This window comes from Mycteria americana, chromosome 20 (genome assembly GCF_035582795.1).
Source record: "Mycteria americana isolate JAX WOST 10 ecotype Jacksonville Zoo and Gardens chromosome 20, USCA_MyAme_1.0, whole genome shotgun sequence".
Lineage (NCBI taxonomy): Eukaryota > Metazoa > Chordata > Aves > Ciconiiformes > Ciconiidae > Mycteria > Mycteria americana.
The window spans coordinates 1,222,493-1,246,721 of NC_134384.1; the positions used below are offsets into that span (position 1 = coordinate 1,222,493).

Genomic DNA, 24,229 nt, shown 5'->3' on the forward strand with positions numbered 1-24,229 from the left:
CCTTTTCCAGCTGGAGACGACCGCCAGCACCCAACTGGGGGACATTCTTGGAGGCTAGGAAGCGTACTGCCAGAGGGGACGGAGTCGTAGGACTAAGTTAAAAATACCTCCTCGGCTAAATGGTACTGGTAACAAACCAGAAAACCAAAATAAAGACAAGGTCTGCTTTCTGCTTCCTTTCAGAAACCGAGGGTCTTGCAAACAAAGATGAGCAGTGTCCTGGCAGAGTGCCTGAACATTCCAAAAGCCCCTTTAACCAGCTGATCTTCCAGCCTGTTAAGAAGCAAGATCTCCCTCATGTGTGCGTGATCTAAGGGCAAGGGAACCTCCTGCTCAGAGAGATGCTTGCATAAATATCCCTTTTGAGCTTCTTGAGAAGCTTAGGTGAGAGATTTTCCATTCGTGAATAACTTCATTTAACACCGGACTATCCACAAATACTAACTGAATGTACTTGCAAGCTATCAGCTACTGCTTCTGCTCTGAGCAAGTGTAAGTTAATGCAGTAACAAAAGCCCTCTTTCTGTATCAAAGGTCTGTACCGAGGATTAAGATCTGAATTCCAGGTTAGCCCTTAATGGCACACATGCACACAGAAAGCCTTCCCTTTAGCTAGCGACTACATCCTGCTATAGCAAGACAGAAATAATGATCTTACTGGATTCAATAATTAAAAAAATCAGATTAAGATTGAATTCTAGTTATGGAATTTCTCTGCAGGTAAAATTTTTTTTAATCTGTTCCAAGACAGAAGAGTAAGTCTGTTTCTGCCTATTAGCATTCTCATATATAGATAGAGGGGGTTGGTATGATAAATTGGTTTGGGGCTAGAATCCATCTCTGCTTTTTCCCCCCCACCAATGAGTTGGGAACCATCCCCTCCTCACCATTATGAAACAATCTGAAAAAAACATGCGGGTCTGGAGGCCCAAGCTCACCACGCTCGCAGCGAGACAGCCTTCGCTACAGCAGCCCTGCCGCTAGATCTGCCCGCCCAAGCCAGCCCCAGCACCTCCTGGTGAGGGGCTCCTCCTCCAGACCCTTCATCTCTTTGAGCACAGACCAGAGCCACAATCCAGCAACCGACAGAGAAACGACAGCCCTCGCCTCGTGTACACACGTTTCACCCTCGGCCAGGCTCCGCTGGGCTCAGCCCTTGCCTGCTGCAGGCAAACAGCGACCGAGGCGGCTCAAAGCCCGCAGCAGCCCTGTTCTCGCCTGCCGCTAAGGTGCATCGTGCCCAGCCCTCAGCTGGACCAGCCCTACCGCAGCACTGGCGCTCAGGCGGTATTTCCACCTGCAGAAATACCGCCTCTCAGCGTATATAATTTCAGCGTTGTAAGGGTCTCTAACGCTGCAGACCAGTAGCACGGCCCCAGCTCTGTCCCAGATCTCCACCCTGGCTTGAGAGGAGAGCGGGAACGTGCAGAGGCAAAGTGGGGCCAGTTCTGAAGGGGACGAGGTTTGCTGCAGAAAGCCTTCATCTACTCTTCAGTGATTTTTCAGCTATTTTTATCTTCAATGTGATAATTAAGCAGCAGGGAAAAAAGGGCTTACAAGAAGTAGGGCCTTTCATTTTTATTTTCAACATTTTGTCTGTCTCATTAGAGGTTCCATCAGGGAGGAGAGAGCCACCTCTCCAGCAATGCCATCGTCACAGAAATGGAAATTCACCCTTGTACAGATCATGGCTGGATGAAGCCACCAGGCTTCAGAATGAAAGGCAACACCCCCCAAAAAAAAGAAAAATCACATTCCTATCACAGGGTCAGAGGTCTAGAGCCACATTTAGGAAAAGGGGAGGACGAGGGATGGCAGCCTCAGCTCTGCTCTCTGGGACACACCAGCAGCCCTTCTCCAAAGCCACGCTCGTGCCCCCCTCCGGCTGCGCACGCAGGGAGGGTTCGTCCGCCCCTGCCCACAACCCGCACACCTCGAAGCTGCCCCAGCCCAAGCCCGTTGCATGGGGAGAAGCTCCTGCCACCAGCAGACAGGAGGGGACCCAGCAGCCCCACAGCAGGAGCCCAGCAAGGCTTTGCCAGCACAGAGGAGGCTTTCACCCACCCTCTGCAGACCCCCGAGAGCCGTGGGGGCGAGCGGGCCCCTCCTGCCCCCCACCCTGATCAGCAGCCAGCTGCGGCTGCTATCCCGGCTCTGCCGCATATTTCCCCGAGTATGCTTCATCAAACCCCAAATGGAAAACAAACACAGGCTTCCTTCCAGAAAAGGGAATTCACTGAGGAGACGAGGTCTGCATCTAGAAAACAGCAATTCCCTCCCAAAGCAAGAAAATACAAAAAGTGGATACAAGAAAAGGCAGCAGCAAAGCCCTTACTGCAGGCTCTCTCCTGGGTCCTCGCACAGCCACCCCATCAGCGATGAGCATCCCACCACAACCCGGGCTGCTCCTGCTGCCTTTTGGGAGACAAAACTCCCACCGGCCGGCTGCTCGGGAGGGCACGAGAGCCACGGGGTGCCTGGCGTCCCTTCTGCCTGGCAGCTTCTATACTTCCTTTTACCCACAAATATTTTAGCGTTTACTGCCTCTAATTCAAAAGACATCCAAAGGTCTCCACGTGCTGCAGCAGAAGTATGTAACTTTTTGTATAGATCTGAAATTTGGGACTAACCTCGCAGACACAGGTCCATGACCACCAGCCACGGGCGTGACGGACGAGCACGGTGCAGCGACAGACAGCAGGCCCTCGTGGCACGAGCCAGAAGCGAGCCACAGCTCTGTAAATCTAATATACCACACAAGCACCATAATCTCATTAACTCTTCGTCCTGCCTGTCTGGGCCACGGCTGCCCGGCACTCACTGCCCGGGTCCGGAGGGACGTCTGCTGCGAGGGTGGGAAAGCTCCTTCCCTGGACGCAGGGATGCCCGGAGAAGCAGCCTCAGAGCTTGCAGGGAAAAACTGGCAGCCTCGGCCTTTTATCATCTCCCTTCCCAGCCCAGGCCACACTGATTGCTGCTGTAACATAACGATCTCACATGGTGAATAGCTTATAGCAGGCAGGTGAGCTTAACAAAAAAAAAAAAAAAAAGAAAAAGAACAAAGCAAGGCTCCTGGCTCTTACCAGCCATCCCTGTGCACCGATGTGCATCGGTGTAAAACACTAGCACGTGGGAGCAGCTGTTTTCTACTCCAGTTTGCCCAAAACCAAGTAACCAAGGCGCAGGCCTTGGGTGGAGGAGGCCCCATTGCTTTTGATGCAGCTATATACCCTATATACTGGTCAGCTGAACAAGGACAGTCTCTCTCCCAGATTTCTCCTCCCTGCCCGCATATCTAATTATAATAAAAAGGAATCATGATAGTACAGGATTCATTCCCCAGACAATAGCTAGGCAGGCTGTATATTGCTTTATGGCTGTTGACTTGATTTAAAATGCACTCTTAAAAATGAAAGAACAACTCCTTAAATTTGCAGTAAATGTATAGTTCCACAGATCTGATTTACTGGTTATGAGCCACCGAAAAACTGCAATTGCAATTTATTGTATTGTTGACTCTAGCAGTGAAACCTTCAGCATCACTTTAGCTCTGGTGACCATTCCAAACCTGATAGTTTAACATTAATCATTTATTTCAGGTTGGTTTGGCAGGTTTTTTTGCTTTTCTTTAATTGGTCTCTCAGCTTCCAGGAGATAATGATGATTGCTTTGATGGTGACTGGTTAACCCAATGCGTGTGAGACCAAAGGAGTGCAGTTGGCTTGTGCTTTGCTCAGTTCAGAGCTTTTTAGCCTTGGTTGACTCATAATTGCAAGAATTCCCAGCGGGCTGGAGGGAGGTCATTGCAAAAGAAACCTGCAGCAGAGCAGTCGGATAAAGAACGATGTGTAAAGTCCCGCCTGGACTGTAAGACACTAAAGCATTAGTGGTAAAGAGTACAGCAAAGCAGCAAAGAATTTGCATGCTTTTACAGAGCTTCTAGCTTTAAGCCAATTGTCCTGATTTCCCTCTCACTGACATTGCTCTAACTCCCTTGTCTTCGGTGAATGTTCCGCTGTACTGGACTGTACGCAGTGCAAGCAAGAGGCACGTCAGGCCTCTTGTACGGAGGGTACAGCAGTACTGGCGACAACATGCTTCAAATTCGGGCCGGCGAAGCTGGACTCCTCCGGCACCGCTCTCTTCAAGGCGCAAAGGCAGGCAAAGCACAGGCAGTATTGTCTCAGAGGCAGACACGGAACACCCAGGCACACTAATTCACTTCTCTGCTACTTGATCGAGCAGCATCGCCTCCTTGCAGCTAACGCATCTCTCGATCTGCTCCTGAGCAGCCCCGCGACCTCCGCTCGCTCCGGCTTTGCCCTTCCCCACCTGCCTCATGCAACGCTCCTGGTCCCATCTGTAATCAGGAATGTTAACACGACACTCTCATTACTTAAATGTTTGGATGTTAATAACATGGAATATGGCCAATTAAGCACAATCCTTGATGAGCTGTTGCAGTGAGCAGCATCGCAAACCAGCATTGTTATTTTATTCACCGTGTGAAATGAGACTGGAAGAGCGAGCCGTGGTATGCGCCGGGAGAGACAGGGACGGTGGACAATAAATCAAAGCCCTGATTCAGTATCACTACTGTCCTTCAAGGGTCTTTTCCCTCTACTATCATGTGTGATCTTTTCTTGATTCATTAAGGTCGGCTGAGCAGAAAATTTTGCAGCTGCTGGCTAGCTCGCAGAGCTGCTGGACACCATCCATGGCTCTTTCCTCTTCCCTTTTGGAAAGAAGTGGCAGAATGCAGCTGCCTGGGAGGCTTTATTTCGGGTTGGAAAATCTCCAAGCATAGAGGGGGAAAAAACTGAGCACGCTGTAGATCGGAGATGGCCTTGAACCAAACCCCCCGGTTTCCAAGTACCACCAGGCAGGGCAAGACTGCAGACCGAGACAGGGATACGGACTGTCCGTCACACACCGACACCGCTGACGGACGGATGGGTCTGAGAACCGCACAAGGATGCACACGGTACCCCTGTAAATTCTGCAGTGTGCCCCAAAGCGGAGCTAATACAATCTCCAGTCATCCTAAATAAATCCCCCAACCCTTAACATCTCCCTGTATTGAACCTTCTTCAAAAGGTGCTTGAAAATGAGTCACTTTTTCCTTCAGGATTTTTTAAGCCAATAACAAGTTTCCCTTAAAAACTCCCGAGGGATGCTGAGAGAGTTCGGGGTTTCATTTGTTACAAATCTCTATGAAGATTTGCACTGGTTCTGCAAAAAACCTAAAGCAGAACTGTGTTATGAAAGACCATTTATTATGGACACTTTCCAGATTTAATAGTCTAGTTTGCCTTATAAGAAAGCCTGCAAAATTTTGATCCAAATCCAATTTTTGGCAGTTTTTTCTGTGTCAAAATAACTTTTTCACCAGGAGTGAGATGATAAAAGAAAATTTAGATTAGCCCTAGCGAAGACCATTTCTGCCCCTAAAGTAGGCACTGCACTTGCCGGTGATAAAATATATACATGAGAGAGACATACGAGTGAGCGAGAGACTTGAACTCCTTACTTTGCCATGCCTGTGGCATGAAGGCATCTTACTTAGGAAAGTGGTAGATACTTTTTACTGTATTTATAGGACGAGACAGAAAGTGCCTTGTGCCTTCCTTCATTTATTCGCTCGTAGGACTACCTGTTCTGCGCATTTCTGTACCATGATAAGAAGCCCAAGAGAAATCTCGGAGGGTGGATAGTTGGAGAGACGGATGGACGGATGAAGTTCTGGAGAAATGCCATATCAGTTTGCTTTACTCTGCCAGAGTGATGGGTAGACAGACCAACAAACACATAACGAGATCATTCTTTATACTTTCATACAACTCATTTCCTTCAGGAATCGTATAGCCATTTATAAATATTTATACATTCTAATAATATACTTTTTGTCAGTAAATATTGTTATACTCCTTCTTTAGATGGAAACGAGGAATACGGAGCTTAAGAGACTTAGCCAAGGTCTGAGAGAGTTTTTGAAAGAAGCAGAGATACATTCAGGCAGCTGTGTTTGCCAGGCTCTTTCAATCACTAGACCACATATATAATTTTAAGGTTACAAAAACGGACTCTTTCGCATAATCATATTAATGATCTTTCTTTAATCTATGCAGGCATTTTCACAAGCTTGGATCCAAAGCAAGGAAACTGTTGGCACAAACTGTAGGACATAATCAGACTACAAAGCTGCAATGTTATGGCAAGCTGTAATTTCAAGCAACCAAGCCAGCTTTATTACTGCAACTGTCATTACAGAATGCTTATACAGCATGGCCACGAAGTCAATGGGATATTTAGATGCAGAATTAATGCAGGATAGCGCCCAGTGTAAAGAACAAACACCATAAATAAAATACACTGTAGAGGCATAGGATATAAATACAGAAGAAAATGGCAGAGCAAAAAAAATCAAGTGAACTATATTTAATAGTGATATTTAACCATGCGGCATTTATTCCAGTTGTTTCTCTGCATACATGGCTCGTCTTAACACTGGCAGGTTCTACTTTTCAGTAACAGAATGAGAAAAAGTTGTTTAAAAAGTGTTAAAAACCTATAATTGGTGCAGCAGAACCTAAGGAGATATTCCCGGAAAGAGAGAGAAAGAGAAAGGCAGAAAGAGCAAAAGAGAAAGATGGAAAGACAGAGAGAGTTAAAGAGAGAAAGAGAGAGAAAGAAACAGAGAAACAGAGAAAGAAAAAGATAAATAAAAAGAAAAAGAGAGCGAAGAAGAAATATTTTCACATCGGACTATCTGCAGCTAGCTTGCTTTTGACTTTCATACTCTATTTAAAAATACAAAATTGGGAGCATTGAAAAAGAGTTCCCAAATTAGCTTTTTAATAGAGATCGGAAGTTAAAAGGGGGCCGAGTCATGGGGGAAAAGCGATTCAGAATCACAGCCAGGCCAGAGCCGGCAAAGAGCGAGGCCAGAGCACGCCTGAGCGAGGGAAGAGAGTAAGTTTTATGAAGCGATGACATTGTAAATCACAGAAAAATATCTTCTACGAGCAAAAGCCAAATGACATTTCTGGTTTTGCTTTCTTCTGAGCATCTGCAAGAGGAAGAGAGCAAGTGGAGATATAGGAAGTATTTTAAAGAGGAACGCAGTTCTGAAGACATCTAATAAAGATGGATTCTGGATGCTTTGATTTGCTTAAATTCCTACAGCCACTGAAAGTTTCTCATGGAAGTTTTAGGATTCACTTTGCACACAACTATTCATGTGTCCAGCATACAACCACCAGTATCCATATTCTAAAGATTATAATACGCCGCGTTTGCATAACCTCATTAACTGCTCTGCAGACATTGTGATGCAGCTTCCAAATATTATTGGGGGAAATTGTTTGGGGGCAGGATTACCCAGGACCTGACTTTCAGAAATTACTATTTTTTTTGCAATAACTGCATTGAATTATCAGTGTTTGGCAATGTTGAGACACTGAACTGGACTGATCAGGGTTCTGGTGTCAGAGTTTCCAGTTTAGATGTTCCAAACCAGCCAATCTGAGTGTTGAAATGTTTGAGGATTTGGGGGGGAGAGGGGGGGTCTAATTTTTTTTTTTTTTTTAAATAAGGCCGTGGTTTAAGAGCTCTCAGAAGGGAGGCGCGTTAGACTACAGGCACACAGGATCACCTGGAAAACCGGCCCTGGTTCGGACGGCTTGGCGAAGCCCCTCTCCCCTGTTTTACACCCCCAGGGCCGCGCCAGCCCCCCCCCGTCTGCTCCCTCCCTGGCAGGGACACACCGGAGCAGCACCCGCGGGGCTCTGCCCGTGGAAGCCTCGCAGCCGCCCCGGCCGGGTCCCGCCCGCCGCCGCCCGCCTCCCGCCCCGCGCACCCCTCGGGCCCCGCAGCTGCCGCCCGCCGGGCGCGGGGCCCGCCTGCCCCGGCCGCGCCGCGCTCGCTCCGGGTGACCCCTGCCGGCGGCTCGCAGGGAGCGAGCGAGGGAGCGAGGGAGCGAGGGAGCGAGGGAGGCGCCGGCTGCGGGAGCCCCGGGCGCCCCGGGCCGCCGCCTCGGCGCGGACCCCGCTGCCGCCGCCCGCCCCGGCCCGGCCCGGCCCCTCCCCGCGGAGCTGTCCGCCGCGCCGGTGCTGATCGCCGCTCCCGCTCCCGCCGCCGCCCCGCGCCCGCGCACTCCGCGCCGCCCCGCGCAGCCCCGCGCCCGCCCCCGCGCCGCTCCGCGCTCCCGGCAGCCGCATGGCAGCGGAGGAGCTCGGCTGGCGGCCGCGGCCGGGAGCGCCGGGCGGGCGGGGCGAGGCGGCGGGCCGGCGCGCCCTGCGGAGGTGAGGGGGTCCGCCGGGAGGGAGGGCGGGCGGAGGGGGGGGGGGTTCCCCTGCGGGCGGGGAGGGGGCGCGCCGGCAGCCGCCGGGGGGGCGAGGGGCAGGAGCGGTGCCCCCGGCTGGCTCCCGCCCCCGCGCCCCCCTCGTCCTCGCCCCCGCTCCGCACTCTCCCGCTCTCCTTCCTCCCCGCCCTCCTTCCCGCCCGGTGGCCGCACAGACCGTTGCAGCCCCTGAACTCCCGGCGATAGATTAAAGTGCGGTGTTGGGCTGTGGGAGGACACGAGGCAATGGCGAGGCGGCTGAGCTCCTGCTTTTCACGTACGTATTCGTCTTACTTTATGGAAGTCACTAACTATCGCTGCGGCGCACCAGTCATTGCCGGGAGCTGCCCGGCAGAGCAGGGCATGACCGGTTTGCCCTGATGTGGGCTTATAGTTAGTTACTTAATGGAGATTCACCGGCAAACCGATAAATGAGCAAGGATGCCGGGTCTGTGAGCGTGCGGAGCCCAACTTCTGACCGCGGCTGAAAGAGGGATGCTGAGGTGGTGTGGAGACAGGACTGGTAAGAGCGGCCAAGGAGCAGGGCAAGGGAGACCAGCAGGAGGAGGGGGAAAGGGGACAGGTGGTGGGAAGGGAGAGGGGAGAAGGAGAGAGGGAAAGATCGGTTTAAGTCTGAACCATTTATTTTTCTTCCTGAAGGTAGCCTCCTGCCCTGGCTAAGGTGTTGGTTGTAGGTTTGTGATGCTGGAGGAATAGCTCGTTTTCTCGTCCGGGAGAAGGGACCTCTCCTGCACGGTCCCTGCCTGCCCGAGAGTCAGGGACACAGAGGGAGCTCCGGGAGGGACCAGTGAAGTTCATCCCATACTTTTCCCTCCTTGGTCCCCCCCTTGCCCCTGCTGGCACATTAGCATGCAGGGTAGGCTCTGGTGTGTATTTAATGACTCCATTTGCCGGTGCCTCTGTTAGCTCACGCCGCCTTTCTTCAGCCTCGCTTTCCAGCCTGCCTCCCTGGGACCAGCTGGGTCCATCTCCCTGCCGCGTCCACGCGAGCGGACTCGCCGGGACCCGGCTGCCGTTTCTAGCTCGGCTAGGCAGCGAGAGCAAAGCTCCGAGCAGTACTGGAAGGGGAGGGGGCAAAACGAAGCAAGCTCGGGCGAGAGAGGCAGGGAGAGACTCCGTCTCGGCAGTAATGAGGGAGAAGCTGTTTAGTCATCTCTCTATATATACTTTCACCATGATGATCACATTTACTGATTGCTTCTGACTGCATTTAGAGAGGGAGTCAAGAGGCAGGCAGCACAGTTCACCTTTTATCCTGAGGAGCGACTGCTCCCCCTTCCTTCCCGTTCCCCAGATTTAGCCCTACTTTTGGGCGCCGCGAGCGTCTTTCCGTGCCAGGTAAGGCAGCGCCGTGAGCCGGCAAGATGGGGCTCCCTGGGCCGACTGGGAGGGAGGGGAGAAGTTTGCATGCATTTATCCTAAGCCTGTTGCTTTTGCTCCCAAATCTCTCCAACGGACTGGGGGAGTGAATGTTTTGCAGAAAGTTTTATTATCTGATGTGATTGCGAAGGGGAAAGAATACGTGACTGACGGAGGATATCGAAGCTTTGGCTGACATATTTTGCTTTAAAGCAAATATATCTTTGCTGTCTGAGCCTGACCAACAAGGACAGGAAAGGAGAGAATGAACGAGCTCGAGGCTCTTTACTCCCATTAGCAGTGTCTCATCAGGAACTCACAGTATGTTTATCAGCCGTATTTTAAGTCATCCCTGTCTGCTTCCAGAAAGGGAAGCACTATGAGATTTTTCTTTTGTTTCTGTGTTCATGAGACTACGAAGAGACATTTATTAAGTACGGCATTGCCAGCGGGAGCTAATGTGGTAAGAATCCATCGTTTATTTCTTGACCCTTGAGGTGAATAGAAATAACCGTGTTCTCTAAAGTTTTCCTCCAGAGCTTTACTGACCTAGCCGTGCCTGTCAGGTTTTTGTTTGAAACTGGGACGAAACCACGGTGCCCACGAAGCGGCCGCAGCGCAGACGACCTGCGGTAGCCAGCGGTGGTCAGGGAGGGACTCGGACAGGGTCGGGAGCCCTGCGAGGGGGACGGGCTTTTCTGTCAAATCTCCTCGCTCCATTTCACTGACCTCATAATTATCTAAAGAAAACAGATCTTCTCTCTATAGATGCTGACTTTTTAAAGTCAGAAGGAGGCAAATTATTTTATTTCGTGTACCGGGTCTTCTAAACATCATCAGCAGGGTACCGATCTTTTGTTAACTAGTTCCTTTCAAATTACATGCAGAAATTATGGTAATTAAAATTAGAAATATGTGTATAGCCAGATAGATGCTTGCTAGAATTAAAGTGTGCCTGTTTGCTGTGCGAGCTGAAGAGACTCTGTCGACTGTACAGTATATTTTGAGCCCAGCCAATTGCTTTCCAGCCTAAAAAGACTGCTTAGCAGTTACCAAAACCCAGGCGTGCAGAAAAGGAGGATTCTTTCTATTTTTTGTAGATAAACTAGTTAGTTCATTTTTTTTTTACCCAGCTTAGTTTGTGCGGCTCTGAATTACGAATGCAGTCCTACCTCTCTCTTCATTTTCTGTCTCTTATTTTGGGGTGGGGTAGAGTTCCAAGGACTCACGGACAAGGAAAAGCAAAACCTCTTCTCCCTCTCGGTCATTCCTCGCAGACGAACAATTTTTAGCTGAAAAAGGCTCCTTTCTTATATATTTTGAGGATCAAATGGGACAGATTTAATGCAACTTTGACAATTAAGCTGTGCGCACTAAGTTTTCTTAACCAGCTGCATCTCTGTCACAGAGAAATGAGAACTAAACTTCCACAGAAGAATACCCCTCCCTTTCTCTTTTGCTTCAATCTCCTGTCCATTTCATAGCTGAGATATTTATAGCTTCCCCACATATACTGCCAGCATGGAAGGACCCATTTTATCTTTAAAAATTGATTTAAAAATGTGTAAGTCACTTATGAGTTACCAGCGCTTTATTAGAACAATTATATGTGAAGTATTTATAGTGCCTCGGCAGCTAATGTAGGTAACCTGGAATTTACAACCAAAGTTATAAAAGTACAAAAGAGATTTCTAACGAGGTTCCCCTGAGAAATCAGGGGAGATGAGGATCCAGTGTACTGTAGCTGGTCAGGTCACCGTACATCGCCAGTCAGTCCTGGTAGAGTGACTGTGGTGGTGTCGCTAATGGAAATTAAAAAGCAGAGAAGACAGTTTACCAGCAGGGAAAACGGGAACAGGACGCACGATCTTGGTCTCTTAGTTATTTGCCTGTATATATTTGGTGATTAATGAATGAAATGGTTCTCATTTTGCTGCCTCCTGTTTTGCAGTCCTGTTCTTAACGCAGTGTTCCATAAAGTCAAAAGATCCACCACTGCTGCTCCAAGAAACGGGCAGCTCTGCTGCCCGAGCCCACCGAGTCCCTGGGGATTGCCTTTCAGCTAAAGACCGGGGCGCATTTTCAAAGTAGCGCAGAGAAAGTTTGCAGTGCTGCACTCTGCCTCCGCCCCGCGCCGACGAGCGAGCCTGGTCTCCAGGGCTGTCAGTCTGGCACTATTAACGCAATAAATTCCGTCTTTAGGGGGAGAGAAACAATAGCGCATAGTAATATTGAACAATCCTTTAGAGGAGAATATTGTGGGATGTTTCCTCCGGTGCCATGTATATAAGCAAAGTGTCTCCTTGGGATAAGCATCACTATGGATTATTATATGTTTCATAATTACAAAACCTCTTCCAGCAGCAGTAAGATGCTTGCACGAGGGACTTCAATTGTCCTTTAGGTAGTAAAATTGCATAGAAAGATACTCCACATTAAGGTGATGCACGCTAATGTGCCCTGAAGGGGAAGAGCATTTCTGTGAGCAGTTTAGTCATTTTCACCACAGATTGATTCCATCATTTTTTATTCAGTATTTTGATGGCCTGTTGAAATCGATAATGCTGCAGCCTTACTGGCTGGAATGGCAGCTTTCGTATAATTAAAAAACTTTGGAGTAAAACTGCCTAGAAGGATACCATGTAGAGGATATAATTAGGCTTTGAGGGGCTGAGTCAGTGCAATCAATGGAATTTCCATTGATAAATTGACTTTTGATAGGGCCCCTAACACATCTTATATGACAATGGCACCTTTCTCCAGATAATTTTATGGTATAGTTAGAAAACCATTAGGGAAGTGAAAGTAAATACAAGTTAAATCAAAAGTTATATCTTGTAAGAACTCTGACCAAAGACCAAAAAGAAAAAGAAAATTCATGGCTAGATCAGAACCACAATAACTACTCTAATTTCAAGAGAATGCTGGCTTCCAGTGGCTGAGGATCTGGACACCTTGGGATATTTTTCATCTGCAAATCAAAAGAGTGCAGCAAACATATTTCATTTCAACCTAATAGCCCTTCAGTTCTTGGGCTGAAGGACATCTGCCTCTGTTAGCTAGGAAATAATCAAGGTGTCTTCCTGCTGGAAGAAAGTTGTCCAACTTTGGAGGCTTCCCCCATTCTGATGTTCTTGGTACTCAGTTGGTAGCTTAATCCATCAGCTTTCCCACCTGGGATTCACGCTTACTGTTGCTCAGGTATTCTGAGCAATGTTTCCCTGAAAGTCAGAATTTTCCTCTAGTCCGGTGGAGGGAGGTAATATTTCACAAGAGTGAAACCCATCTCTAAATGAAAGAGGCCAGCAAAAAGCTGCTGAGGCCAGGTCTTTAATCAAAGGTGGAAGAAAACTAATGAAAACCAGAGAAGATTTTCCGTTTCTTTCAACTGAAAATGCTCTTAGTGCAAGATTCATTACCTATTGAACTTTCTTAAGACTGGAAACCCAGCTCAGTCCAGTCGTGGCTTTTCATGGCATACGATTTCACTGGGTGAACTGCAGGCTGATTTCACTGGAGTTCCCAGCTCTTTCTTGACAGCTGTAGTTAAACTGATGAGCACATGAGGCTTACACCTGGGGAATTATGGATTAGTCTTGTTTGTAAGGAAGCAAATATAAATTAGTGTGTTTATGCTACTTTTAAAATGCTTTTAATGAGGAATCATTTGCTATTCAAAATTTCAATCTATAATAATGCCATAACCTCGCTGAGCTGATTATCATGTGCCTTGTTTAACATCATTCTTCACATGGGAGATGAGGGCAAGCCAGTTGTTTAAATTCTCGTGTACGTACTGGTATCTGACTCTTTAACACAATGGGGCGAGACACCCCGCTTGACTGTGTGTTGTGTTTTTATTTTGTTCTGTATTTTAGATGGAACTGATCTGACTTCCAACAGGTCTCAGGAGCAGCCTAACTGTCTTCTCCAGTAACAAGGCCTGGGGTCATCATGGCAGCAGGAGTAGCAGCATGGCTGCCCTTTGCCAGGGCAGCCGCCATAGGATGGATGCCAGTGGCCAACTGTCCCATGCCACTGGCTCCAACGGAGAAAAACAAGAGGCAGGATGAGCTGATCATTCTCAATGTGAGTGGCAGGCGTTTCCAGACCTGGAGGACTACACTGGAGAGATACCCGGACACTCTCCTGGGCAGCACCGAGAAGGAGTTCTTCTTCAACGAAGACACTAAGGAGTACTTCTTTGACCGGGACCCTGAGGTCTTTAGGTGCATCTTAAATTTTTATAGAACTGGCAAGCTGCACTATCCCAGGTACGAGTGCATCTCTGCTTATGACGAAGAGCTTGCCTTCTATGGGATCCTCCCTGAAATCATTGGGGACTGCTGCTATGAAGAGTACAAAGACAGAAAGCGGGAAAACGCGGAGCGGCTGATGGATGACAATGACTCAGAAAACAACCAAGAAGGGTCCATGCCATCCCTGAGCTTCCGGCAGACCATGTGGCGAGCCTTCGAGAACCCCCACACCAGCACCTTAGCCTTAGTCTTTTACTATGTCACCGGTTTCTTTATTGCTGTCTCTGTGATCACTAATGTCGTGGAAACTGTCCCTTGTGGCACGGTGCCTGGAAACAAGGAGCTTCCATGTGGGGAAAGATACGCTGTGGCTTTCTTTTGCTTGGACACGGCTTGCGTGATGATTTTCACGGTTGAGTATCTGTTGAGACTCTTTGCGGCCCCAAGTCGCTACAGATTCATTAGAAGTGTGATGAGCATCATTGACGTGGTGGCCATCATGCCGTACTACATTGGCTTGGTGATGACCAACAATGAGGATGTCAGCGGAGCCTTTGTGACACTAAGGGTTTTTAGGGTTTTCAGGATTTTCAAGTTCTCTCGCCATTCCCAAGGCTTAAGAATCTTGGGCTACACTTTGAAGAGCTGTGCCTCTGAGCTTGGCTTTCTTCTCTTTTCCCTCACTATGGCAATCATCATCTTTGCAACTGTGATGTTTTATGCAGAGAAAGGGTCCTCGGCAAGCAAATTCACCAGTATTCCTGCTTCCTTTTGGTACACTATTGTAACCATGACAACACTGGGGTGAGTATTACTTTTTCTTTTACTGAGCAGCAGGCAAGCATGTACTAGGAGCTTGACTTCAGTTACTCCTAAGCATTTTCCTGGGTGCATGTTTGACAAGGGGCTGGAACTGTTAAGGGCTGGATTGTTCTTTGCCTTACAACTTCTGCAATTTATGCTGATGTGAAGTTGTCTAAAACAGAAAAAGCACTTACACCCACTTGACAAATGCTTGGCACAATGGTAAATGAGTGCAGGAGGAGCAAGGCTGTGGAGTAGCAGGTCCTGTTTCGCACTCCTTCTGCAGGAGAGAAAAGTTAACGTGAGTGCAAGGGAGCTGGCAACTGCAGCTTATGTTTTTTCAGACACTCATTTGAGCCATAGATTGCACACAAGGTTGCTGGTGTATATGTTGTCTCTTTTCGCGATGTCGGTCGTTGTTTCTTCACTTGACATGCCAGGAATTATAGATTTGCTGAATTCAAATGGATATTGTGGGCCACTATACTCCTGAAAATACCCAGTGATCTCCAGGACATGATCTGGTTTTTTACTTAATTGAGCAGGATACAGGCTTCTTGTCTGTGTTTAGTTGTGAGCTGAAGAAATAATACAAGTATGCTATAGCAGTTGCAGTAGAATTTCAAACGTTCCCATGGACAGGTACAAAGATAATGATATCAAAGCAAAGGAAATGTAGCCTGGAGGGCATTTTTTCCCCTTATATTTCATTTCTGTCTTACAGATGTTTCTACTGAGATTATAGATTTGAGCTTCCGTTGCTCTGAACTAAAACCTTTGTAAGCAGAATGACCAAGCCCTCACCCCGGCGGGGTTATGTAAAAGAAAGCAGGCATCACAGCCTGCTGCTTCAGGCAGCCACGAAGTTATGATCGGATGCAATCTCTTCATTCCACACATCAGAGCAATATACTAAGTTTGTAGTTACTTTGCAAGAGTTTTCCCATGAGAGTTCACACAGTTTAATATTCAGATGTAGACAAGTCTCATTCTTGTCATACGGTGACCACTTTTTCTCTAAACTGCTTTTGATTTTAAACACTTCTCTGTGCCTATTATACATGAACAGGCTCACAGTAGCTCTTTTAAATTATTAAAATCATAATTCAGCTGTCAGAAAGGCGCAGAATCTGAGCATATGACAACTGCAAGTCTGAATTTCTTCATTAACTGAAAATGTAGATGTTTGTCATAGTCACCAAAAGGTCTCTTTTTCCTCCTTTTTCGACATCTAAGCAAAATTTGCAAGTTTGTGTGGCAAAAGCGAAGGTCCTTACCCTGGACAAGAAGTCAGTGCTTGCTTAGAAATCAAAGCTGGGCTTTAGATCCCAGCACTCCCCCACCCTGTGGTTCAGCTTTCCATACTCTGGCTGGTCCATAGTGGTCGGTTCTCACCGTCGTATCTGAGCAGCTTCAGAGGGACACCTGTCCTGGGTGGCTTCTTCGCGCGTCCTCTCCGCAAGGGGGAAATGCATGAAAATACAGTTCTGTTGTCGGGTTTCTGTTTAATAATGATTGCAGCTGTCTCTCTATCTACACACGCTTGTGCACGTTGACACGTACGTCGTTATATCTTTGTGACAGGAAAGCTGGGGTCAAGGCAATGTTCAGTGTTGCTTGGGAACAAACCCTCTTTGTGAAATACATGCAGGATGTGCTGTAGTGCAATTAAGTCTCTATTCCCCTCAGTGCAGTGACTTGGTCTTGTTCTCTCTCCTTTCTGAACGCATGGATAGACAAACCAGAGTGCTCCTGAGGACTTTAAAGTGTTCTCAATATGTTGTAATCACAGAAATTATAGATGAATGAGTGCCTTTAATGAGTTGACAAGAATTTAAAAAATTATACATTTAAACACGGCTTTGTAAGAGTTCATTGGAAAGGGACCTATAAAATGCTGTCAAAGCTTTAAAGCTTAAACTTCTACTATTACTGATTTGGGATTTTTGTTGCAGGATTTTAATTACAATAGGTGTCTCTAGCAAATAGTCTGTCAGCCAAGTTTAGCGTCATATCACAGACTTACAAGAAACTCAGAAACCTTGATAACAGCAGACCCTGAAGAGCCCCTGTGCTCTCCAACACCGTCTGCCTACGACCCCATTCAGCAGGAACCTAGCGCTTCCTTATCCAAGCACCCAAAGTCAAACACTCTCCACTGGCTTGCCCAAACCCTGTGCTAGAAAGAGAAGTTGCTACTGTGAGCCATAAAAACCTAATTCCTGCCAGACCAGCTCCGCAGAGCCCCGGCCTCGGAGAGGCACTTTCCGGGCTCGCTGGAGGAGCTGGTCAGGACGGCGGTGGGGTCCCAGCTGCGCGGGTGCAGGGACAGCACTGGGGCAGCAAGGTGCCGGCGGTGCCAGGTCCTTGGCTCGTGCAACAGCTCGTACCCATGGCTGGGCATCGTGGCACAGAAATCCGTGAACTCTAGAAGCGAAAATTTAGGCACCAGGTCATTTCCACCTTCCTGACTCCCACCATGTGGTGTGGGTGGTTAACGTCCCCTGGCCCCCTTCATTTCCCCGTAAAACTTTTCAGGTTTGGCAAATTAGCATTTTCGTACAATATTTCATATACATCTCTCTTCAGAAGTCATTTCAATATGTTTGGAAGCATCTCGTTACTAATGAGAGTACTGGCACTTCCTGTCGCACAGACGTTGCCAAAAATGCAGCCAAAGTCTCCAACGTGCTTCTTAATACACCAGACTTTGCCTAGTTAATGGTTGCCAGGTCGCTGCTTGCATTTCAGCAATGCTCCGACCTTTTACAAGTATCTTAAATATTTTCTGCCATTTGCCTTTAAAAATTCAGCCAGCATTTAAAACAAGGAATTATAAAGCACAATGGCTTTTAACTCAAATCCATACACATATGTATGTAGTTTTGTTTTGAACACCGAAATATTTAAATCCGGGTAAGTGAACATTTCCCTGACACTGGAATTCCACCCCTGCTTGTGACAGAGTGCTTTATAAGTGTGATTTGGAACTTGCAGGATAACTTTTCCCATGTTGTTAAGACATTAAAAAATTAGCTCCATTTTATATAAAAGGGAAAGGTTACTTGCTACAAACAAACAAGGTTAGCGTTAGGAAACCATTAACTCTCCCACTGTACTCTATGTCAGCTGCTGCTATTCCAGATTGCTAAGTATCTTTAGGATACAATTGAATTTCCAGATTGACCCATAAATGAACAGCAATAAAAATGCATTTCTTCTTGAAGGTGAAGCACTGCATAAAATAGAATAAGTGCTGCTTTTGGTGGGGTTACTATGCAAATCAGTTTTGAGAAATCCAGGACAACTTGCAAGCTCCTTCGGTAGTCAACAACCCAGGGAGATAGGTACAACAATTTTTCTGGAATGGGAAACAAAGCAAAGGAATTAAATTATACTGACCCTGCATCTCTGATCCCTCTGCTGTGCTCATCAGCCCTGGTTTAACAGAGGCTGTTTTTAATTTAGCACGATTTAAATTTTGCTCAGGAGGTTTTATAATGAAAGCATTATTCTTGGGTGCATCTTAAATCAATCTGAATTACTGAAACAAGTATTCAAAATTAATTCAAAATCAGCTATCCAATTCATGCAGAAACATTTTTCTCAAGAGGCCAACAGCTACCCATCTTCTCTCCTGCCCTTGTCTAAAACACCGATACAATACGTACGAGCTTTGCCAGCACCCTCTTTGTTCTGCAGGAGGTTTAGGCCCCCAGGACCCCCCACACCTCAGCAGTGCAAGCGCTGCCGAAAGCGGCGGAGCTCAGGGCTGGTTCCCATTGTTCGCATTCATGCCCCTCTCTTGGTTTTTAGCTGACTCGATGCGCAAGAGCCTTCAGTTTTACATCCATACAGAGACAGTTTAATTATCATAAATTTTGTTGCCTTGTTACCAGCGTGTTGGTTTTATTTACTTTTAAATAGCATTTGGTTGTGGATGGGGCAGCCTCATGTTCCTCTGCCCATCAGCACGCATCACAAACACGGCCGCGGCACGAGACCTCTCTCACGTACTAAACCCCACACCATTTTTGCCCAGAGCGCATATTTCTTCTAAGCTTTTTATAGCTGTTTTCGTTTCACCTGACAACAGCAGTATGTTTCAGGCTCTCGGGCAGCATCTGCGACCTGCAGCGTAGGCAGCAAATTGTAGTTGTGAAAATGTCGGTGCCACGTCTGCTGCACCGTCCCGGGGCACGGAGGGGCTCCGAGGGCCCTGCAGGGCGTCGCAGCCGGGCTCCCCGCCGTGCCCCGGCCTGGGGGACGCCGGAGCCGAGCACCGGCACCTCGAGCAGGCGGCGTCAGCACCCCCATCCCCGCCACAGCTGGGAGCAGAGAAGGGTGAAAAACCTGCAGCGTGTCCCGGAGGGAACCGGCACGGAGACCTTTGGGCCATTCGTGTCAAGGAACCAGCAATACCGCGGCCCAAGGAACAGAGGTCGTTGATGGATTTCGTTCTGGTTTGAGCTTAGGGATACGCTGTGTGATTTTCTGTTGCCTAAGGAAGGCTGAGCCCCCACAGCTCGCCGCCCTCGGGGTGGTCCTAGGAGAATCTGTCTTCTGTCTGACTGTCTCCCTTACAGCTTGCAAGAACATAATGGTTTCAAGATCGCTAGCCCTCTTTCAGGGTCGGCTGCACTGGTCAATGAGTTTGAAAGCTACACATCGGTGCCCTTGGACAACACAGTCCTACCTACAGAATTCATTTAAGGAACCAGCTTAACGCTAGGAAGTCAACAAAACAGATGTGCTGGCCTGGTTATGTCAACAGCCTGATCTGGAGCAAGAGCTGAGATTTCTTGCAGTTTTCATTAGCCGAGTGCTTAGCGAGCCGGGATTTGGGGGGTCGGGGTCTATTTTGGTCTGTCTTGGTTCAAGCTGGTACGCTGTGGTTCTGCAAAATGTGGGTCAGAGAGAGCGCGGGAGAACTGGCACCCGATCAACCCCTCTGAAAGAAACATCATTCTTTGGTTTGCTTATGTCTTGGGCTTTCTTTTTTATTGGTATTCAGTCATGGACAAGAGAGGGGATGAAATTTAAGTAGTGAAATAGCATGTGGAATACTTGCTGCCAAACTGTTGACAGCCGGGCTTGCATGAACTTCCTGAATACTGACCCCGTTTCTTGCAAACGCTGCCAGCTACCGTGTGACCAGAGATCTCTTGGCAGGTCTTTCTCCAATGCAAAGTACTGAGGCCACTCAAGCTGATAGTAACCTTCATTCACCCTCCTTCATGCAAACTAAGAGGAGTTTGCAAAGTAAGGAAAATAATAAATCATCTCTGGAGCGCTGCCATTCCCGGCTTCTCCGGAAAGATTGCCGCTTGGCCCAGTAATCATATTGTGTGTGTCAGTACTTTGGTAACTGCCATTAAACTGAATCAGAAAAATTGCTTTAATAGAAACACTACTTTGCATATTTAACATCATCGATGGAAAGATGGATGAGATGTGGGATATTTCCTTTGTAAAGCAAGGCGCTAAAATTTCATCACTCTCGCCATTTCCCACACAGTCAACAATTCTTATATCCACAGGCCAAAGAACTGCTTGAATTTAATCTACAGAAGGTCCAATCAAACAATGAATCGATGGAGCTACACAAAGAAGCCATTTTCTTGAGCTTTCATTTTCCTGACTCTAGCTTCATCTTATACAAAATGTGTATCAATTTTCTTCTCCTAATGGACTTACAGATATTGTGTGCGAAATGTCTTTGTATCAGAAACTACAGATGGAACCTTTTCCCTTCCCTATCTTGATGTAAATCTCAGGCAAGCATCTCATTTTTGAGCTATTTGTATTCACCAGAACCCCAAAAGTATTAAAATACCTTTATTCATTCCCAGAGCAATTGGAATTAACTCGATTTTTCTCTCTCTTAAAATAAAATAAATTTATCTGTCCTTAGGCTTTTTGTGGCTTTGGATATTTGCAATGATTGCACATATGTGCAAACACACCATTTTTAATGCACAAGACAAAATAACTTTCCTTTAAGGTAAACTCGTTGTGTGAGAAGCGAATTATTTTGAATAAGGCCAAGTAATGGTACTGGCTAAAATTACAATGTGCCTGCTAAATTTACCAATGGAAACCTTGGCAGAGATGCATCTATAGCAACTGATTTAAGACATTTTTCTAAGCTCTTCTTCCTTTTTTTTCCCCTTTCTTTCTAGCCTGCACCACAGTAAGTGCCTGAGAAATACACATTAAAGATAACATTGCATTTTCATTGGAGATGAAGGGAAGTGATTGGCTTGCTGACGGGATCTGAGCTATTTTTAGTCTCATAAAATGATAATTTCGTAACAGCACTGACCCAGTAAAAGTAATTAGTTTACAGAGATCAGCTGAAAATCAGGGACAGAGTAGCCACTGTCAGTGGGAAGGCAGGGAAAGGGGAAGTGAAGTTAAAGACCCTGCAACAAATTAGCCAAAACGAATTACGTGTCTTAGCTGATTACAGCCACGCAGTCCGAATCAGTTTTCAGCGTGAGTTGCGGAGCAGAGGCGAGCGCAGAGGCGGGTCCCGAGCGAGCCGTGTCTCCCCAGCCCCTCCGGCCCGAGGCCATCCTCTCCCCGGACGGCCGCCAACGACCACCCTCGCTCGCTACGGATGACGCCTGCACGTCACCTCCGTACCGAGACTTCCGTACCTGGCACGGATTTAGCACGGGGCACCTCAAATATGAAATGAAACCCCTGCCCCACTTTAATATTAGGAAAACAATACGAGACATTTTTATTGCAATTTCTTAAGGGATCTGTGCATTCTGGGTGGCTGAAGCCAGAATGTGGGAGTACCCGTGACCTGAAGCAGCTTATTTCTAGGCTGTGGAGGAGTGTCCCAGGCACTGTAGTGGGACGACCTCATCAAAAAAAAGAAAAAAGCTACACAAAAGTGTAAGATGAACAGAGAAACCTTTCTCAGCTTAGCGTCAACCAGCATTCTTCCCTGCCGCCCATCACGCTCCCAGCTGGACTCGAATCTCGGGTACCGCGGCGCTCTCGGTGAACATTAACGCTGTAACTCAGTACGGTTTCAGTGGAAGCCGTGTACTATTTGCATTTAAGGCAGGCCGTGTCTTCCTACCCTTCATTCCAGTCCATGCAGAAGAACACAGGGATGGAGCTGCCAAAGCGTGTTCTCAGAGGACACAGCAGGTTTATTTATTTTTAACATAGCACAAGCCTCAGAAATGGCGACAGCCGAACCTAGCAGCTACTTTTTGCGCTACCCATGGAAGCACTCTGGCAACGTGCTTTTGTGCATGACCCTGGCAGTCAGAGGACCCATGGGTTGGCCCCGGCCGCCTCTCAAGGCTCACCGGAGGGTGCTGGCAGCCACAGCGATATCCCACGGTGAGCACCACGGCTCAGGAGAAGTTGAAGAAGAAAAGAGCTACAATTAGGTCATTTCTCCATGGCTCTCCCACTCTCACTGCTTCGACATCCAGCACAGAATTTTTTTTTCTGTCAAATTCCACCACATCCACTGTGAATTTATTACTATTTTCCTTCGGCGCAGGCAGACTGCTGGATGTTTTTGCTGCAGACCAGGAAGACAGGCAGGGTTCAGCTGAGCTCTGCCTTCCCCTGGACAGGCAATGCCCGCAGAAACAGATTGTGCCTATTTAACTATTTACCACTGCTACATTAGAGCACATTCAAGGGCTGTAATTCACCTCTTAAAATTACAAGTAAGTGTGGAAGAGTTATTTTAAAATCAATATCTAAGAGAATGCCATTGTTCCAACATTAAAACCTGCTGGGAAATTACTAGGAGGCATGTGGCAAGTCAAATCACTGCCTGCCAGAGGAGGAAACAATTCATTACTCCTTTAAAAGGTACAAGTCTTTACTGGCTTTTCGTTCTGGTTTGCAGCCTCAGAAATTACGCTGGAGCATCTGGCTCTTTCTTTCCCTCATTCTTTCGAGATTTCACTCTTTTGTCCTGGCTCTACATTGTGGACTTTTCCTTACTTTCTGCACGGGGCCGTGAGGGGTTCGGGTCTGGGGCCGAGCGCTGCGATGGCATTGTCACTGCTGTCGCTCCTCCTGACGGAGGGTGGCACTTTGCGTATGAATTATCTCTCACCTATAAAAGCATCTGCAACAACAACAAAACCAAAATGGGCAGCCACTCAAAGTCATTTTCCGAGCGGGCTCTTCGCCGCTCGGGTTCAGGAGAGCCATTGAGAGATCGCCTGGGGAAGCCTACTGCTTTAATCTTGGCCTGCCATCTGCAGCAAAATTAAAACACAGATCAGCTTTAGCTTTTTGCCTTCAGGACTTTGCGAAATTTGGCTGACGTACATCCCCAGAAAGCCCTTGAGAAGGATTGTTTGCTTCTGAAGAGAGCAGTCCTGCGGAACCAGGCTACGGGCCCCTGGAACCTAAGCTTAAACAGAGAAGCAGAGGTCTCAGTGCAACCGTGCAGTGGAGTCTCCTAATAACAAGGTCAAGTAATAAGTCTTACACGTACGGAGGGAAGCAGCCGCTGTTAGCGAACGCGCACCACGTACGGGGTTGCTGAACGCTCGTGCAGCAGCCCGACAGAAATAACGCCCCGGCACCCACCACCCTCGCCCAGCCTGCCTCGCAGCAGGCAGGAGCAAAAGCTGCTGGGTTCACTTCTAACAGCTCCTGTTAATCAAACAGCACGTCCTCAACGTTGTGAAGTACCCTTAGCTTTTTATTACGGGTAATTATTTTTCACGTACTTATTGCTTTATTCTTTCTGCACATGTGACTCCCCTTCGCCATCTAAAAGACACAAACTGCTGCTGTTTTTCTCATCTTGCCTGTAGACACAGGGTTTCACATCAGACGTGAAAACAGCAGATAATAAAATCTTGAGTCAGTTTGAGCCTTTAATATTTAAATGCACAGCCTTGACACAACAAGATTTCACCCCAGCACCAGACAGCCCCTTTATTTCTTCTCTATACTAAAGAAAACACTTCTTACTATTATGTAATTCTGCTTGTTTTCTCACCCAGTTGCCACAGTCCTCACTTCCATGTCTGTGCGCTCTACGTGCACTTTTGGGCTGTAATTTGGAGACAACACATCATCAACAGTACACACTTTTTTCTATATTTGTATGACCTGGAGCACAACGGAGCCATCCTCCTTAAATATTCATTACAGTCACTATGACAAGAACAAAAATAGCACTTTATTTTTCAATTGAAAAGGATAACGCAAGCCAGCTATTCTTGCAACCTAATGCTTGGCAGAAGTAAGCTATCTGCAAAAGGAAAGCTAAAAGGAGAGAAAGCTGCTCCGAGCTGCTTTCTCCCAGGGTCCAGCTCCATCAGTCTCTCCGTTTGGATCAGGAACGCTCTTTGAAAGCGAACTCAGGCGTCCTGTCCGTACCGCAGCTTGGCTCACAGTGCAGAGCGGTTTCAGAGCACGCAAACTGCATTCCTTCTGG

The 24,229-nt window shown here is 47.5% G+C and overlaps 1 protein-coding gene across 2 annotated transcripts in view; it reads left to right on the forward strand.

Moving 5' to 3' along the window:
* Positions 1-13,675: 13,675 nt before the first annotated feature.
* The window catches only part of KCND3 (potassium voltage-gated channel subfamily D member 3), a 122,384-nt gene continuing 111,830 nt past the window's right edge, over positions 13,676-24,229 (forward strand). For both annotated transcript variants that reach the window (XM_075521867.1, XM_075521868.1), the window contains exon 1: positions 13,676-14,784. In XM_075521867.1, coding sequence (XP_075377982.1) covers positions 13,676-14,784 — 1,109 coding nt within the window. The remainder of the gene's footprint in view (positions 14,785-24,229) is intronic.